We start from the raw sequence: 17,949 nt of genomic DNA on the forward strand, positions 1-17,949 counted from the left end.
GAGAGGTGAGTGTGCTTCACTGTAAGTACTGCATCAATACAGGACCCTGAGGGAGTGGACACTATTATCTTGGGGATAGACCTGGGGGGGCATCAGCCTGCTCTAGGGCCCTGAGAAATTGCCTTGTTTTCCCCTCTGGAAGCACTGGCCCTGTGCTCAGTATAGTGTGTTATTTCCTTGAGACACTTGCAATTTGATTGGTCCACTCTGATTGGTTTAATTGTCCAATGTAATTGGTCCTATCTGATTGGTTTAATCATGCAATATGATTGGTCCGATTGTGCAAAGTGATTGGTCCAATCGTGCAATGTGATTAGTCCAATCGTGCAATGTAATTAGTCTATTCGATTTCACTAAAAAGTAATCGTCCCGGAGTGTGTGTGGATGTAAGCAACAGCTAACCCACCTAGCCCGGCGCCTCACTTCTGATGCGCTCCGCGTCGCTCTCCATCTTCTGACACTTCCGCCTGTACAGCAGGACTTCCAGTTTAGATGAAAGTGTCAGAAGATGAAGAGTGGCATGGAGCGCACCGAGAGTGAGGCGGCGGCCTAGGTGAGTTAAAGGACAACTGCAGGGAGAGGTATGTGGAGGCTGCCATATTTATTTCCTTTTAAGCCATACCAGTTTCCTGGCTTATCCTGCTGATCCTCTGCCTCTAATACTTTTAGCCATAGACGATGAACAAGCATGCAGCAGATCAGTTGTTTCTGACATTATTGTCAGATCTGACACGATTACCTGCATGCTTGCTTCTGGTGTGTGATTTAGACACTACTGCAGCCAAATATACCAGCAGGGCTACCAGGCAGCTGCTATTGTTTAAAAGGAAATAACTTTGGCAGCCTCCATATCCCGCTCCCTACAGTTGTCCTTTAACCCCCGCTAACAGGTAAACTTTGTTGTTAAGGGGAAATAACCTGTGGTAGGGAAGTGGTTTTAATGTGTTCTACATGTATAAAGTCATGATTCTAGGCTAATCATTGTTTTTATCTATGTGTTCACAGGTGATTCCGGTCATGTGGTGGAGGAAGTAGCTGAGAATCCAGCGCCGGGATATCAGTTGTCGGATATCTCCCTTTATGTTGATACAGCAGAGGAAGCTGGTAAGCATTACATCATTATCTGTTAATAGGCATTGGGCCCGTTACGATAATTGGCACTAGGCCTCTGTCGCTACACTCCTCACAACCCCCCTCACCTCCCGCTCTTTTCGTCACCATCGCCGCAGCATCAACCGCAGGTCAGAGCGTACACGCCCGCACACCGTGCACAGCACACACTCGATCACCCCCCCCCCCCTTCCCTGTCCTCATGTTCTTCCTAACGTCTGCCCATGTGCCGTGCATGTGCGCTGGCCAATCAGATTGCACCCCCTTTTGGACCACAATCCCCTATAAAAATGCCAGGAAGTCAGCCTTGATAGACTCTTTCTGTGGCTGCAGTGTTAGTGAGAGCAGGGGCAGTGTGTTGCTGACAGGGAGAGAGTTAGGTAGGCCTGTGTTCTGTGTCCTCTCAGTGCACATTCTTGCTGCCACCACATTGTCTTGAATAGCTAAGCCCTTATTAGGGCTGCTACATTGTATTTCCTGCTAGTGTATTCCTCTTCGAGGGCCAGTGCACAAGTTAGCTGTTGGAGACAGGTCTGCTGGTCCTAATAGTGCACCGACCATCAATACAGGACCCTGAGGGAGTGGACACTATTATCTTGGGGATAGACCTGGGGGGGCATTAGCCTGCTCTAGGGCCCTGAGAAATTGCCTTGTTTTCCCCTCTGGAAGCACTGGCCCTGTGCTCAGTATAGTGTGTTATTTCCTTGAGACACTTGCAATTTGATTGGTCCACTCTGATTGGTTTAATTGTCCAATGTAATTGGTCCTATCTGATTGGTTTAATCATGCAATATGATTGGTCCGATTGTGCAAAGTGATTGGTCCAATCGTGCAATGTGATCGGTCCAATCGTGCAATGTGATTAATCCAATCGATTTCACTAAAAAGTAATCGTCCCGGAGTGTGTGTGGATGTAAGCAACAGCTAACCCACCTAGCCCGGCGCCTCACTTCTGATGCGCTCCGCGTCGCTCTCCATCTTCTGACACTTCCGCCTGTACAGCAGGACTTCCAGTTTAGAAGATGAAAGTGTCAGAAGATGAAGAGTGGCATGGAGCGCACCGAGAGTGAGGCGGCGGCCTAGGTGAGTTAAAGGACAACTGCAGGGAGAGGTATGTGGAGGCTGCCATATTTATTTCCTTTTAAGCCATACCAGTTTCCTGGCTATCCTGCTGATCCTCTTCCTCGGCTCTAATACTTTTAGTCATAGACCATGAACAAGCATGCAGCAGATCAGTTGTTTCTGACATTATTGTCAGATCTGACAAGATTAGATGCATGCTTGCTTCTGGTGTGCGATTTAGACACTACTGCAGCCAAATAGACCAGCAGGGCTACCAGGCAACTGGTATTTGTTAAAAGGAAATAACTTTGGCAGCCTCCATATCCCGATCCCTACAGTTGTCCTTTAACCCCCGCTAACAGGTTAACCTTGTTGTTAAGGGGAAATAACCTGTGGTAGGGAAGTGGTTTTAATGTGTTCTACATGTACAAAGTCATGATTCTAGGCTGTTAGGTGATGTCAGGTATTGTGTGGTGTTGGTTATTGTCATTTGTTGCATATGTTCAGGTGTTGGGTCTGTGTTGTTTAGTCATGTCTCGTTGGTTGAATCGGTGGTATGTTTGAGCATTCTTCTGCTCAGGTCTTCATAACAGATTAATATTGTATGATAATGTTATCTTGATTTTGTTGTTTTTGGACATAGAAGTCCTGCGTTTATTTGCACATATATATGCAGAATTGATTGTTTTTTCTTGTTTCTTTGATCTTGTTTTTTGTTACAATTGGTCTGATTAATTGTTCAAATTATTTTATTTATTTATTTGTATTATAATTGTAAATAATATTTTTCTAATAAAAATCTACACTGTAAACCACATCTTTCAAAAAGGGGTTCATCATTTCGTAATAACTTCCAGCCAGCATCTGTGCGTCTGTGTGTGCTTTGCACTCGCCTCATTGACTTTGATGCGGAAATTTTGACATTTATTTGGGATACCCAAAAGTGGGCGGGGCTAAAAACCCAGCCAGTAAAAATATAGCTATTTTCTACACTTTTTTTCTCCTACAGTTTTAGGAGGATAGTTGTGAAACTTTGCACATCTTTGGCCTTTAGCGGTTTAGGTTTACTTGCACTTTTTTTTAATGGTTCCACCCTCCATGCCCCTGGGCCAGCCCACCAAAGACCCAACTTTGTCTCATAGATTTTAATTGGAGAATTTCAAACTACCGCCAACCGTACAGCCCTAAAGCTAATTGGTCCACTGTGCAATGTGGTTAGTCCAATCATGCAATGTAATTGGTCCAATCTGATTGGTCCAATCATGCAATGTAATTGGTCCAATCTGATTGGTCCAATCATGCAATTTGATCGGTCCAATCTGATATATCCAATTGCCGCCAACCGTACAGCCCTAAAGCTAATTGGTTCACTGTGCAATGTGGTTAGTCCAATCATGCAATGTAATTGGTCCAATCTGATTGGCCCAATCATGCAATGTAATTGGTCCAATCATGCAATTTGATCGGTCCAATCTGATATATCCAGTTGTGGAATTTGATTGCGCCACTCTGATTGGTCCAATTGTGCAAAGTGAGTGGTCCTATCTGATTGGTCTGATTATGTAATGTGATTGGTCCAATCTGATTGGTCCAATAATGCAATGTGCCTGGTCCAATCTGATTGATACAATTGTGCAATGTTATTAGTCCAATCTGATTAGCCCAATCATGCAATTTGATTGGTCCAAACTGATTGATCCAATTTTGCTATTTGATTGGTCCTATCTGATTGGTCTAATTGTGCTATGTGACTGGTCAAATTGTGCAATGTGATGGGCCCAATCAGGCAGTATGATTGGTCCAATTGATTTCACACAAAAAAAAATAATTGTCCCGGAGTGAGTGGGGCAGTGTAAGCAAGGGCTAACTCACCTAGCCTGCCACCTGCCTTCTGATGTGCTCCACGTCGCTCTCCATCCTCTGACACTTCCTTTACAGAAGGACTTCCAGTTTAGGAGGTGGAAGTGCCGGAAGATGAAGAGCGGCATGGTGAGCTTTAGAATGGAGGTGGCGGCCTAGGTAAGTTATCCCCGGGTAACACAGCCCATGCACTGTGATCACATGACCAGCCCATCACATTTCTCCATGACCTCTCCTTTAGGGGAAATTCTAGGGTAGAAGGTTCATCACTATTTCACAGAGGCCACATGCGGGAGAATGCTGGCTGACATATAGAGGAGTGGAGATAAGTGTGAGAAGGTCCCGGCAGGAAAGATGTGGATGAGCACAAGCAGATCTCTCACTACCTATTAATCTCAGCGAGACATCTGCCAGTGTAGGGCTACCTTTACAATCATGTATAAGCTTTGATTATGTATACGCTTTGGCTTATAGGAAATCTCAGTAGATGATGATATTAATGTGATTTCTCTTTCTTTTCCAAGGCCCGAGTGGAATCCAGACCATCAGGACGCCACTCACTGTGGACAGCTTCAAGATCCATCACCGTCTTGGAGAGGGAGCATTTGGCAAGGTGAGTAATTGGACAGATTTCCCTGGAGGGAGGGGGAGGGGATGTCAGACCAGATATGGCTTTAGATAGTCATCTTTATTGGTCTCAGTGGAACTAGATATAGACAGGCAGCCCCCGGCCTGCAGCATTGTTGTATTGTGACGGTCCATCTTATCTATAGAACAATAAGTTTTCTTCTCTGTCTCTTCCAGGTTCACCTTGCTTCCCATCTAGCCAGTGACCAACAACTGGCCATAAAAATGGTCAAAAAGAAAGACCCCGAGCTCATCTTCAGGGAATGTCAGGTCTTGGAGACCCTTAGGAAGGGTCCCTTCATCACCCAGCTATTTGGTACATTCCAGTCAGAGGTAAGTATTATTCCGTTCTACTATCAGCTCTCTCACCAGATCCCGTACCCATGCATCCCTTCCATTCCCCAAGAGCTTATAGAGATAAATGTATAAAGACAGCACTCTGTAAAACAGATGATTATCCAGCATAAATGCCCAGCTGGCACTTACATACCTGTCATGAGGTGTGCCAGCTCTGCACATGCCCTCCTTGTGTAGTAGGAGACCCCTTTATCCTGGTGCTGCAATGGTATAACCAAGTCCAGATTTATACTTTTTCCAGCACTAGACCAGCTTTCTTATAGCCCCTCTATGATCAGCAGCCCTTCTCTTTCTTGTACAGCCACCTAAGGCGGCATCTTCCCTCTTCCACTTGTTGCTGCCCACATGCAGCCTTCATATTCTATTTGCAGCCTCCTCTACAATATGCAGAAAACTCTCTTCCATGTCCAGCCATGCCACCTCAGGCGGGAGCCACCCAAGGCCCGGGCCTCTGTGGCCTTTACAGAAATCTGAGAAATTCCAAAAGGTCTGCACACTCCGTCAGCTCAAACAAAGCTGTTCATTAAACCAATCAGGTGCCAAATGTCCATTCAATAAACCAACGTGATGTTTCGGGGCCACAGCAGGTCCCCTTTATGAAGGCATGTACAGCACTGCAACCAAACAGTTACTATTCTGTACATGCCTTGATAAAGGGGACCCGCTGTGGCCCCGAAAACCTCCTGTCAGTTCATTTGATACCTGATGGTTAATAAACAGCTTTATTTGAGCTGACTGAGTGTGCAGACCTTTTGAAATTTCTTGGACTTTGGCTACGGTCTTACACCTCACAATCCCGCATGGTTTGCGTCTTCTTGTATAAATTTGCTTTACAGAAATCTGGACTTGGTTATAATAATTGCACATGGGACACCTGCTCAGACATATTATTCGGTGCAGTGCTGCATCTCACCACTAGAGGGAGAAGTCTCCATCAAGATTAGCTGACAGACAACGTTTTCAATGTTTGTATGAACACAATGTAAAATTACGACTATTCAAGGGAACCAGACAGGGTTAAAAAACAGCTTTTATACATACCTGGGGCTTCCTCCAGCCCCATACGCATGGATCGCTCCCACGCCACCGTCCTCTGCTGCCTGGATCCGCCGCCGTCCTCTGCTGCCTGGATCCGCCGCCACCGGGTCCCGTCATTGCCACGAGTCGGCCAGTCGGCCGATTCTCCGCATCACACGGAGCTCCCTCTATACAAGTACGCATGAGGCTGCCTACTGCGCAGCCTCATGCTTACGGGTATGGAGGGAGCCCCTGTGATGTGGACAATTGGCCGCGTCCGCAGGAAGTGACGGGCCCGGTACCGGCGGTTCCAGGAAGCGGAGGATGGCGGCGTGGGAGCGATCCAGGCTTATGGGGCTGGAAGAAGCCCCAGGTATGTATAAAAGCTGTTTCTATTTTCCAGGCTCCATTCCTCTCTGGTTCCCTTTAAGCTGTTTTTCAAAAAAATGTAAGGAAATCACCTCTGCTCCATTCCTTTATGTGCTGGTGCTGTCTTTGATATAACCCCTCAGAAAGAGAAAATAGCCGTATAATATGCTTAACCTGTCTTCTGTTCTGCCATTTTTTTACAGGATTACCTCTACATTGCCATGGAGTACATGAGCGGGGGAGAACTGTTGGAACTGATGGAACGGCTAAAAGTTGCTGACGAGCGCTTTGACCAAACAACCCTGAGGTAAGTTGCTCTGCTATTTTATAAAGCTAACAACTGCCCCTTTGGGGAGTTAATAAAAGCCCCTGTAGCCCATGGGGGCCCACCTCCCCATCCCCAATATGCAGAGCAGTGCAGGGAGCAGCGTATGTTACCTGTTCTTGTGCCACTCCCCTCCTCACAGCAGCTGTGCATTATGCTGCATACCTGTCACATGACATGGAAGAGGAGCCAGTAGCCATGTGGAGGTGTGCAGCACAGAGGCCACCCACTGTGGAGAGGATATCAGAGCAACATGGTGCTGCAAGCAGGTAGCATACATTTCTTCCTGCACTGCTCTGCATAGTAGTGTGTGTGTGTGTGTGTGTGTGTGTGTGTGTGTGTGTGTGTGTGTGTGTGTGTGTGTGTGTGTGTGTGTGTGTGTGTGTGTGTGTGTGTGTGTGTGTGTGTGTGTGTGTGTGTGTGTGTGTGTGTGTGTGTGTGTGTGTGTGTGTGTGTGTGTGTGTGTGTGTGTGTGTGTGTGTGTGTGTGTGTGTGTGTGTGTGTGTGTGTGTGTGTGTGTGTGTGTGTGTGTGTGTGTGTGTGTGTGTGTGTGTGTGTGTGTGTGTGTGTTATCTGCTAGTCTTCCTGTTACAACTATTCCATATTGTAAATTACCCTTATTAGAAAAGGTTGTGGTAAAATGCTTTATTTACATCACATCACTGTGGAGAAGTCATTTTACACACACTGAAATTTGTATTAGATCTTTTTAGAATGAGTAAGGCTGGGTGCACACACAACATAACGTTAAAAAAGGCTGCATTTTGTCATGTTTTCATTTTAAGTTGTGTGCATTTTTCGGTGCGTTTCCGATTTTTAACGCAAATGCGTTTTTCAAGCGTTTTGCGTGCGTTTTAATGCTTTTGCGGTTTGCAGGTACAAAACGCATGTGAGATTTGTATGCATATTTTATGCTGTTTAATATTTCCATTTATGCAAATTACTAAGAAGACAACAGGAAGCGGAAATACATCAGATATCTTTATTTTTTTAAAACAAAAAGCATCAAAAACGCATACATAACTTAATACATTGCGTTTCAATTTACTTTCATTATGTGCGTTTTTGATGCGTTCATGCATAATATCCAACAAAACTAGCGATTTTAAAAATGCTAAAGTACAAACGCACACCCATGCATTTTTTTTATGCGGCCCATGGTGCATAAGACGCAGCGGTTTGCGCAACGCTAGCGTTTTTGCTATGTGTGCACCTAGCCACATGGATACATCTTTCTGCTTTATTTGTGTATTGAACATGTTATGCTAATAATTATTTTATTTCTCTTCCATCAGACTATTTGCTGCACAGATGATCATCGGCCTGGAGTACATCCACTCCAAGGGTATAATCCACCGAGACATCAAGCCAAATAACATCCTTCTGGACGGAGTCGGGAATATAAAGATCGCTGACTTCGGCCTAGCAGCACAAAATGTGTTTCAGCACGACACGATTAAAGGATCACGTGAATGGGCCGTGTACTATATGGCCCCGGAGGTGTGCCTAGGGATGGACTACGGCCACACCATAGATTACTTCTCTATGGGAGTCGTGCTTTGTGAGATGGCATGCAACAAACACCCATTCATGGAGGATTGTTATGATGAAGAATCTGCCGTTAGACGCTCCATTTGTAACGATTTACCAGATTTCTCAGAGGTGATGGACCTCACGCTGGAAGACTTCCTAGAGAAGCTCCTGTGCAAAAAACAGAAAGACCGTAAAGAACTGGTGAAAAACCTGAGGGAAGAGCCGTTCCTCAGCCGCATAAACTGGAAAGCTGTGGAGTCCGGAGAGGCGCAGCCCCCATTCCAGAACTACCACAGGAAAAACCAAGCGAGACCATAACTGTGCTGGATATCACAAATCTGAGGCACAGAAGTCCCGCCAGATAGAAGCTGAACGCTTTAAGTCGTATATAATTTGCCAGTGAGGGTTGGTGAGTTGTTTTGGGACACATACCAGCTTCCACCATCTACTCACTTGGGCAACAGCATTATACTATTTACATAGTTATAATAAAATAATGAAATAAAAAATGTAACTTGTCTTTTTGTATTACATTCTGAGATTGTAATTTAATGTATACAAGATACAATTTAGCAACAACAAATGGAAGGGCAGCTCCCACCAATAAGGAGTAGCAGACACGCTTGTGGTCCTACATGTCTTTGCCCAAAGAGGAATGAAGTACCAGTGTCAGGGCAGCCATCAGGGGGGACAACTGACACTGCAGTGATGGGCCCAGGGCATCTGGGGTAACACAGGGGGATAAAAGAGGCACAGGGGGAACAGAGGCAGACAAAAGAGGCACAGGGAGAAAAGAGATGAGATGGGAACATGAGGTCACACAGAAGGACACAAAAGAGGCACAAACTGAGGTGAGACAGAGGTGGACAAAAGATGCACAGGAAGATAAGAGGGGGACAAAAGAGAATGGATAAAGGATAAGAACGGACCTACAAATCCCTATCTCATTTGTTAACCGGGGACTACCTGTATTTTGCTAGTATTTGGCTCCACCCACAACATGCCATGGTCACGCCCACTTTTTGCCGCATCACGCTGTGCATACTGCTTTCTTCAGTATCGGAGCCATGCACATTTTTTGCCGCAGCACACTTCACGCACAGACACCGGGGTGGGGTGGCTAGTGGGCAGGCACAGCAACCAGTGGGTGGGCCCAAAATTTCTGATGGCGGCCCTGACCAGTGTTATAGAAGAGATTCAGTCTTAAAACCAACAACCAACTTTTATTTTGAAAGTGTATAGTTGTGTAGTTGTAGACAGACAAAACATCTGAAGGCTGACTTCACCCTCGGGCACTTTTGGCCTGCGATTTGTGCTTTGGTGACTGCAGGTGATCAGCAAAGTGCTGCTATATGAATAATCCTATGGGATTACTCACACTGCTGTGATTACGGCATGCTTGTGATTTTTGACGATCGCAAACGTGCTGCATGTAACATTTTCCTAGTGATTGTGTTGTGATTCTCATTCACTAAAATGAGAGTCACAAAATGTATTTACCAAAAAATTGCAGAATACTGCAATGCAAAATCGCAATCGGTAAGAAGGCTTGGAAGTTTACTAAAAGCACCAAGCAAGTGCAATAGATCTGTCTGTGTAGCATGCAGGGGCGTAGCAATAGGGGGTGCAGAGGTTGCTACAGCATCGGGACCCTTGGGCCGGAGGGGCCCTCCCTCAACTGCAGTGTTTGCTTTCTAATGGTCCTGTGCTCATAACAATCACTTCTATAGATACTTTTTATAGTGGTAATCATTAGCAAACTGTTCCCCATTCCTTTTTTGAACCTCGGACACTGTAAATGCCATTGGCAGGTTTTGGTGCGCCGTACCAACTGTTATGTATAGAGTGCTTGAGGGGCTACAATGTAAAACTTGCATCGGGGCCCACAGCTCCTTAACTACGCCAGTGATAGCATGTGCCATTGATCTATTTTGGGGTGCCCTGGATGTTCTCCCCTCCCCCTTTCCCGCAGAGTTGTACAGCAGGCTGCAATACTCAGCTGTTCCGGCCGCTTAGTCCCCGGAGTCTGTAGACATCTTTTCTTGCAGGCCTCTCCCACTAGTGTCTAAGAATGAATCAGACGCTAGAAATCCTATAATTCTCAGATGCTAGGGGGAGACGCCTGGAAGAGAAGATGTTTCCGGACTTGGAGAGTGGACGCTGGAGATGGAGAGTAATGCTGCCTGCTGCGTTACTCTGCTGTGGAGGGTCTGGGGAGACATCCGGGTCTACTCTGCCAATCCTTTGTGCCTGAGCACCCACATCTCTGCACCACACACCAATCCAGTATTAATGCATATGCATGACAGGGAATTGCATAGGACTTTTCAATAAATGACCTGCATTTGGACTGTACTTGGCGAATGTTGTTCATGTATGCTTCACTGTCCAGCCTGGATCTCCTTGTAGCTGTGAGCACGTCCTGGAGAACTGGTTTTGGATCCATGTCTCACACGTTGGAGCAGTGAGCGCACATTCTGTTTGCTGAAGTACCAAAGACAAGGCAGGCACAAGATGGATAAAAAGACACCTCTTTACTTGTGATTCTTCAAAAGACCCTATTCCATATACTGTGAACACATTCAGGTATATCGCAAAGCATGCTGACATGGAGTGGAGCTGTGCGGTGCAAGCCTCCATAATACTTGCATCTCTTAGATGTGGATTGGCGGTGTGTAAGGATGGCATCCAGGGCCGCCATCAGAAATTTTGGGGCCCCTCACACAACATCAAGCCTGGGCCCCCCTACAGACTGCTGTGCACGCCCAGTACAGTGCCCCAGTATAGCCAGTACAGTGCCCCAGTATAGCCAGTACAGTGCCCCAGTATAGCCAGTATAGTGCCCCAGTATAGCCAGTATAGTGCCCCAGTATAGCTAGTATAGTGCCCCAGTATAGCTAGTATAGTTGCCCCCACTATTGTGCCCCAGTATAGCTAGTACAGTGCCCCAGTATAGTGCCCCAGTATAGCTAGTATAGTGCCACAGTATAGCTAGTATAGTTGCCCCCACTATTGTGCCCCAGTGTAGCTAGTACAGTGCCCCAGTATGGCCAGTACAGTGCCCCAGTATAGCCAGTATAGTGCCCCAGTATAGCCAGTATAGTGCCCCAGTATAGCTAGTATAGTTGCCCCCACTATTGTTCCCCAGTATAGCTAGTATAGTGCCCCAGTATAGCTAGTACAGTGCCCCAGTATAGCCAGTATAGTGCCCCAGTATAGCCAGTATAGTGCCCCAGTATAGCCAGTATAGTGCCCCAGTATAGCCAGTATAGTGTCCCAGTATAGTGTCCCAGTATAGTGTCCCAGTATAGTGTCCCAGAATAGCTAGTATAGTGCCCAGTATAGCTAGTATAGTGCCCCAGTATAGCCAGTCTAGAGCCCCAGTATAGTGCCCCAGTATAGCCAGTATAGTGCCCCAGTATAGTTAGTATAGTGCCCCAGTATAGCTAGTATAGTGCCCCAGTATAGCTAGTATAGTGCCCCAGTATAGCCAGTATAGTGCCCCAGTATAGCTAGTATAGTGCCCCAGTATAGCTAGTATAGTGCCCCAGTATAGCTAGTATAGTGCCCCAGTATAGCCAGTATAGTGCCCCAGTATAGCTAGTATAGTGCCCCAGTATAGCCAGTATAGTGCCCCAGTATAGCCAGTATAGTGCCCCAGTATAGCTAGTATAGTTGCCCCCAGTATTGTGCCCCAGTATAGCCAGTATAGTGCCCTAGTATAGTTCCCCAGTATAGTTAGTATAGTGCCCCAGTATAGCTAGTATAGTTGCCCCACTATTGTGCCCCAGTATAGCTAGTATAGTGCCCCAGTATAGCCAGTACAGTGCCCCAGTATAGCCAGTACAGTGCCCCAGTATAGCCAGTATAGCGCCCCAGTATAGCCAGTGTAGTGCCCCAGTATAGCCAGTATAGTGCCCCAGTATAGTTCCCCAGTATGGGTAGGTGGTGCCCCCCGCTCGCCCCCGCCGCTGTTACCTTCACAGCGGCCACTTTCCCCTCTACGGCGCCTGTACTTTCCAGCAGCATCTCTCGGCTGCTGTGTGTGATGATGCAGCAGGAACCAGAGCAGCGGCTTCCTGTAGCGGCGATGTGTATCACCGTTACTATGGGAACCGAGCCATGCTTCCTGTCGCATCATCACACACACAGCAGCCGAGAGATGCTGCTGGAAAGTACAGGCGCCGGAGAGGGGAGAGCGGCCGCTGTGAAGGTATTAACAGCGACGGCCGCTGGGGGAGGGGGAGCCGGAAGAGACAGCAGGTTGATGCCTGGCGGGGGGGCCCGAGGCTGCGGGCCCTGGGCCCGGCCCGGGCCCGTGACGGAAGTCACGGTTGTACCCCCCTGATGGCGGGCCTGATGGCATCTACTTAGTCTGTGCCAGGGACGGAGCAACCTAACAGCCATTTCGTCCAAGGGAGTGAAGTGCTCACTTGCTGTGTTATTATTATTTATACAGCGCAAGTATATTTTGTAGCGCTTTATAAAGCACAATAAGACGACAAGGGGAACATAGGTACAACCCAAAAAAATGTACAGCAGAGTCTCAAGCAGCACCACTATTGCAACAAAAACAGTAAACATTAGGAGGATGACCCTGCCCTTACAAGCTTACAATCTAAAGGGTTGTGGGGGCAGGGGACACACTAGATGGGGGGGGGGGGGGCCTAGATGAGGCAGTGAGCCTTTGCTTCTGATTAGATTGTGAACAGTAAGTAAATAGGGGGCTATAAAATGTTATAAGCTTGTCTGAAAAAGTGTGTTTTAAGAGTGCGTTGGAAGATGGCCAGGTTTCAGGGGAGGACTGGGACCTTTTGGCCTGGGGGGACAACACAAACTAGAGGCCCGTTTCACGGCATCCCCAGCCCAAAGCCATATCTTTCTTGTGTGCAAATCTTCAAATTGTGATGACTAACAGCCCCAGCCCCAGACACACACACACACACACTATGTACCTGATGCCTAACCCCATTTCTCCGCACAATCTACCTGTCTGTGTCTTATGCCTAACCAGGAGTTATCAGGCTTTTTTTTTTTTTTATGAAAATAAGTGCTACTTACCCAGGGCTCGTCCAGCCCCAAGCTCCCAGCATGTCCCTTGCCGCTGCTCTGCAGTCAGCTGTTCGCTGCCGCTGCCTCCCAGCCCCCGGCGATGACGTCAGGCCGACTGCGCCTGTGCGAGCTGCGCTGTCAATCACCGCCACATGGACCAGAGCGTACTGTGCAGACGCAGAACTACTGCACCTGCGCAGTACACTCCGGTCTATGTGGCGGTGATTGACAGTGCTGCTTGAACAGGCGCAGTACAGGCCGACATCCAGGTCGGACTGGTGCCATCGCCGGGGACTGGGAGGCAGCGGCAGCGAATGGCTGACTGCAGAGCTGCGGCGAAGGACATGCTGGGAGCGTGGGGCTGGAGGAAGCCCCGGGTAAGTAGCACTTATTTCATTAAAAATGCCTGATAACTCCTGTAAACAACCCCCCCCCCCCCCACACACACACACACACAAACCTACCTACCTGGTGATGCCTAACCCCACTCCTGCCCATCCACCGTACAAACTACTTGTCTGACACCTAACCCCCCCCCCCTTCCAACTACCTGTTTGACAGTGCCTAACTGCCTGCCTCCCCCCTCCCCTGCCGCCAATCACACCACAAGAAGAAAAAACGTTCCCCCTCAGGCCAGGGTCAGAATGGGGATGATTATCACACAAAAAACTGGCCTGGGCAGAGAATTGAATTTGACAGCAGTAGCAGGCAGGCAGCAAAGTGTGAGTAACTCAGTGACAAGAAGGGAGAAGAAGTACAGAAACAAAATTTATAAAAACCACCTTCTCCTCTGGCGACCTGGACCCGACCTCCTCTATCCTCCTGTCTCCTCAGTCCTACACCTCCTCCTCCTCCTCCACAGCAGCAAGCAGCTATAGGTGGCATCTCCGACTCCCAGCCCCCAGAGTGTCCGACTCCTCCAGCCAAGACAGCCAGCCAGCCAGCCACTCGAAGCCGCAGCTCCAGGCCCCCAGCCCCCCCAGCACAGAAAGCTGAAGAGTGAGACAGCTCACTCCGACGACACCTCAGGCACAGCAGCACAGGGGAGGACTGTGTCCGACTCCTCCAGCCAGGCCAGCCAGCCACTCGTAGCCACAGCTCCAGGCCCCCAGCCCCCCCAGCACAGAAAGCTGAAGAGTGAGACAGCTCACTCCGATGACACTGCAGGCACAGCAGCACGTTGCGGGCGGCAATGGCTCCAGGCGGGGGGCGGAGTCAAGCAGGGTCAACCCACCGGGCCGGAGAGGACCTAAGCTATTTGTGTCCTTGTGCCGCTCACATCCACCGCAGGTGCAGCCACGCACAAGGGCACACCACAGCCGGCCGCCTAAGCCCCTTCTCTGATTGGATACTTCAACTTGCCGGGAAATATCGCGCGAGGTTGCGATCCCCACTGCGAACCTGTCACTTGTGGTATGTCTGCAGCCGCTGCATATAGCAGCGGCTGGCCCTAATTACTTAAGATTCGGGCGGCCCGGGGGGCAGTTGCCCCCCGTCCCCCTGGGCCAGTCCTCCCCTGCCAGGTTTGGAGCATGACGAACAGGCTGTGGAAGCGGGGATGCCAACCCAATTTCTCATTTTTACTGGACAAAATGGTAAAAAAATCTGGACACCCCAAATTTTGGACGGACAGGGGGCGGAGTCAAGGGTGGAGTCAGTAGCGGGCTTTTTAGAGAACTTATTGTTTATTTCGGGAAGAAGAAACATAGCTAAAGCAAGTGATTACTGCATAAAGGTCATGTGAAACAGCCCTACTGAACTGAGAAGAATTGTTTACCCATAAAAGAAACATGATGTAAGTGCTATATGCTACATAATAATAATAATAATAATAATAATAATAATAATAATAATAATAATAATATGGTAAGATATTAGACTATGACTATGGTAGGATTAGATTGTGAGCTCCTCTGAGGACAGTCAGTGACATGACTTATGTACTCTGCAAAGTACTGCAGAATATGTTACTGCTATATAAATACATAATAATAATATTATTATAAGACATTAGGCTATGGTAGGGATTAGATTGTGAGCACCTCTGAGGACAGTCGGTAGCATTGACTATGCACTCTGTAAAGTGCAGCAGAAGATGTCAGTGCTATATGAATACATATGTAAATACATAATAATAATATTATGGTCGGACATTAGACTATGATTATGGTAGGGATTAGATTGTGAGCTCCTCTGAGGACAATCGGTGACATGACTATGTACTCTGTAAAGCGCTGCAGAAGATATCAGCACTATATAAATGCTAAATAATAAGTGATCCTTGCTGATGCAGTTCATAGTTTCCTGTCACGATAGATAATACGCTCATGTCCCTGAATTCATCAGCGCTGCCACAGCGGAGGTCTGCTATACTGTATAGAAAGAGCAGTGAACAAACGCCTTAGAAAGATGCTGGCAGAAGTGGCAGGATGGGAGAAAACAATGCCACTACACATTGAAAATATATATATATTTTTTTTTTCCACTCATTTAGCAGTGATTGAACTGTTCCTCACCTCTCACACATACACTGCAGCAGGAAACCCCTGAATAGAGGGAACTGTGAATTTGCTCTGCATTTGATGCTGAATACAGGCATGAATGGCCTATATGTGACCTGGTCAGTGGTCACAGACAGCCGCTGTAGTGAAAAATTTAGCTACCCATCATATTTTGCAACTTGCCATAGAGGACAGTGTATGACTGTGTAGGCGTGGCTCCTCTCTGTTAACACGCCTGTAATTTTTTGCAACCACAGATCCCATTGAGCTACAAGGGGGATTGTTCCCTCCAGGGGGGGTTATTAGTTGAGCAAGAGGGGGGATTGTTCCCTGCAGGGGGGGTTATTAGTTGAGCAAGAGGGGGGATTGTTCCCTCCAGGGGGGGTTATTAGTTGGGCAAGAGGGGGGATTGTTCCCTCCAGGGGGGTTATTAGTTGAGCAAGAGGGAAGGGTTCTGTGTGAGAATAGGGTTTGGTTGGGTTGCATTTTCTGATACAGATAGGTTAAAGTCAATGGTTAGGTTACACTTTCTGATAGCTATACCTATAAATAAGTGCAACCGGTTGCAAAATCTGATAAAGTTGCAAAACATTTCACCACACCGTCAGCCAGACCAGAGCAGCCCCGATGGAATGTGAGGAGGGACAGCATTTACTGAGCCAGCTACTGTGCTGCATGCTGGCCAGACCCTCCGAGGTGTAGTGAGCCCAATTGTGACTCACTTGTTTCTGTCCCCATGCTGTCCCAGTCATCTGAAGAAAGCTCACGAGGCTGGAGGCAGAGCCAGGCACGCTGGAGGACGCCAGTACAGACTACAGAGAGAAGGGATCTTACTGGCTGCAAGGGGTGAGGCCGAGTGATGTATTGCAGCAAGAGGGAGGAGCTGCAGTACATCACAATTGCAAGAATGCACATGCCGACTTGCTAAGTAAATTAAACGGACACACAGTGCAAAAATACGGGCAGTACGGACGGGACTAATTTGCCTCATTTTTTACTGACTGTCCGTGAATTGACAGACGCTTGGCAACCCTGTGTGGAAGAGAGCTCCAGATGAGGGCCCTCATACCAGCGTGTCATTGGATTCCAGTGTGGCACGGGCTGCCGACTTCTGTCTTTTTGGCGTATCCTCGCCACTCAACGTGCTGCATTTCAGGCCTCTGTCTCGCGTGGTGGTTGCCAAGCAATGATGTGCAGCAAAACCTCCTTATTTTGGCCTGTATGTTGGTTTGCACCATTGCCATCTTGTGGCCAAATAAGGGTATTGGCTTGGTATACGGAGAAGCGGGTTCCTTCGATTTACTGTAAACTAAATCAAGGGATAGAGAAAGGAGGAGAGAGAGACCATGTGAGCCCAAAAATAACTGAACACTCTTCTTTTAAAGGGTAAACTATACAAATAGGGTAAATTGCATCAAGTCCAGAGTGACCAGATGTCCCGGATTGCCCGGGACGCGTCCCGGATTCGGGGTCCGCTGTCCCAGGCTGCCTGAGGTCCCGGGAAACGTCCCGCTTTCAGCAGCGGGACGTCCCGGCCTCGGGACTCTGGCCACTCTATCCTCATGAACTGGCAGCGGTGTCTATAGACGCCGTGCCAGTTCATTTCCTGCAGCCCCGCTCCAGCCTCCTTAGTCTTCCGGTGTCTGTTCCGACACCGGCAGGCGAGCAGGGCTACGGCAAGATGGCTGCCGAAGCCCTGTACTGGAGACTATTTGTGTCTCCAGTACAGGGCTTCGGGCACCATCTTGCCATAGCCCTGTCAGCGCGGGAGACGAGCAGGAGGAAGGTGGTCCCGGGAGCAGCGCGTCAGAGGCCGGAGACTTCTGCCAGGTGAGTAAATGCTTTCTTTTCCAGGTGAAATATTTGCCCGCATTGCGTTTCTTTTCCAGGTGAAATGTTTGCCCGCATTGCGTTTCTTTTCTGGTGAAATGTTTGCCCGCATTGCGTTTCTTTTCTGGGGAAATGTTTGCCCGCATTGCATTTCTTTTCTGGGGAAATGTTTGCCCGCATTGCGTTTCTTTTCTGGGGAAATGTTTGTCCGCATTGCGTTAATTTTCTGGTAAAATGTTTGCCCGCATTGCGTTTATTTTCTGGTGAAATGTTTGCCTGCATTGCGTTTATTTTCTGGTGAAATGT

The 17,949-nt window shown here is 47.9% G+C and overlaps 1 protein-coding gene across 1 annotated transcript; it reads left to right on the forward strand.

The window, feature by feature from the left end:
- The first annotated feature begins 4,689 nt into the window (after positions 1–4,689).
- Positions 4,690–8,578, forward strand: LOC137522248 (protein kinase C delta type-like). The gene is made up of 3 exons (XM_068242278.1): positions 4,690–4,992; positions 6,606–6,709; positions 8,023–8,578. Exons 1-3 carry the CDS (start codon positions 4,885–4,887, stop codon positions 8,576–8,578), a joined length of 768 nt encoding a protein of 255 aa, XP_068098379.1. The 5' UTR covers positions 4,690–4,884.
- The last annotated feature ends 9,371 nt before the right edge of the window (positions 8,579–17,949 follow it).

Source organism: Hyperolius riggenbachi, chromosome 6 (genome assembly GCF_040937935.1).
Source record: "Hyperolius riggenbachi isolate aHypRig1 chromosome 6, aHypRig1.pri, whole genome shotgun sequence".
Taxonomy (NCBI): Eukaryota; Metazoa; Chordata; class Amphibia; order Anura; family Hyperoliidae; genus Hyperolius; species Hyperolius riggenbachi.

Excerpts from the sequence above, each read along its gene's own strand:
- LOC137522248 (XM_068242278.1), top strand. The coding sequence starts at position 4,885 with ATGGTCAAAAAGAAAGACCCCGAGCTCATCTTCAGGGAATGTCAGGTC. Across the intron at positions 4,993-6,605 it reads TTGGTACATTCCAGTCAGAG|GATTACCTCTACATTGCCAT; the intron begins GTAAGTATTATT and ends ATTTTTTTACAG. Across the intron at positions 6,710-8,022 it reads TTTGACCAAACAACCCTGAG|ACTATTTGCTGCACAGATGA; the intron begins GTAAGTTGCTCT and ends CTCTTCCATCAG.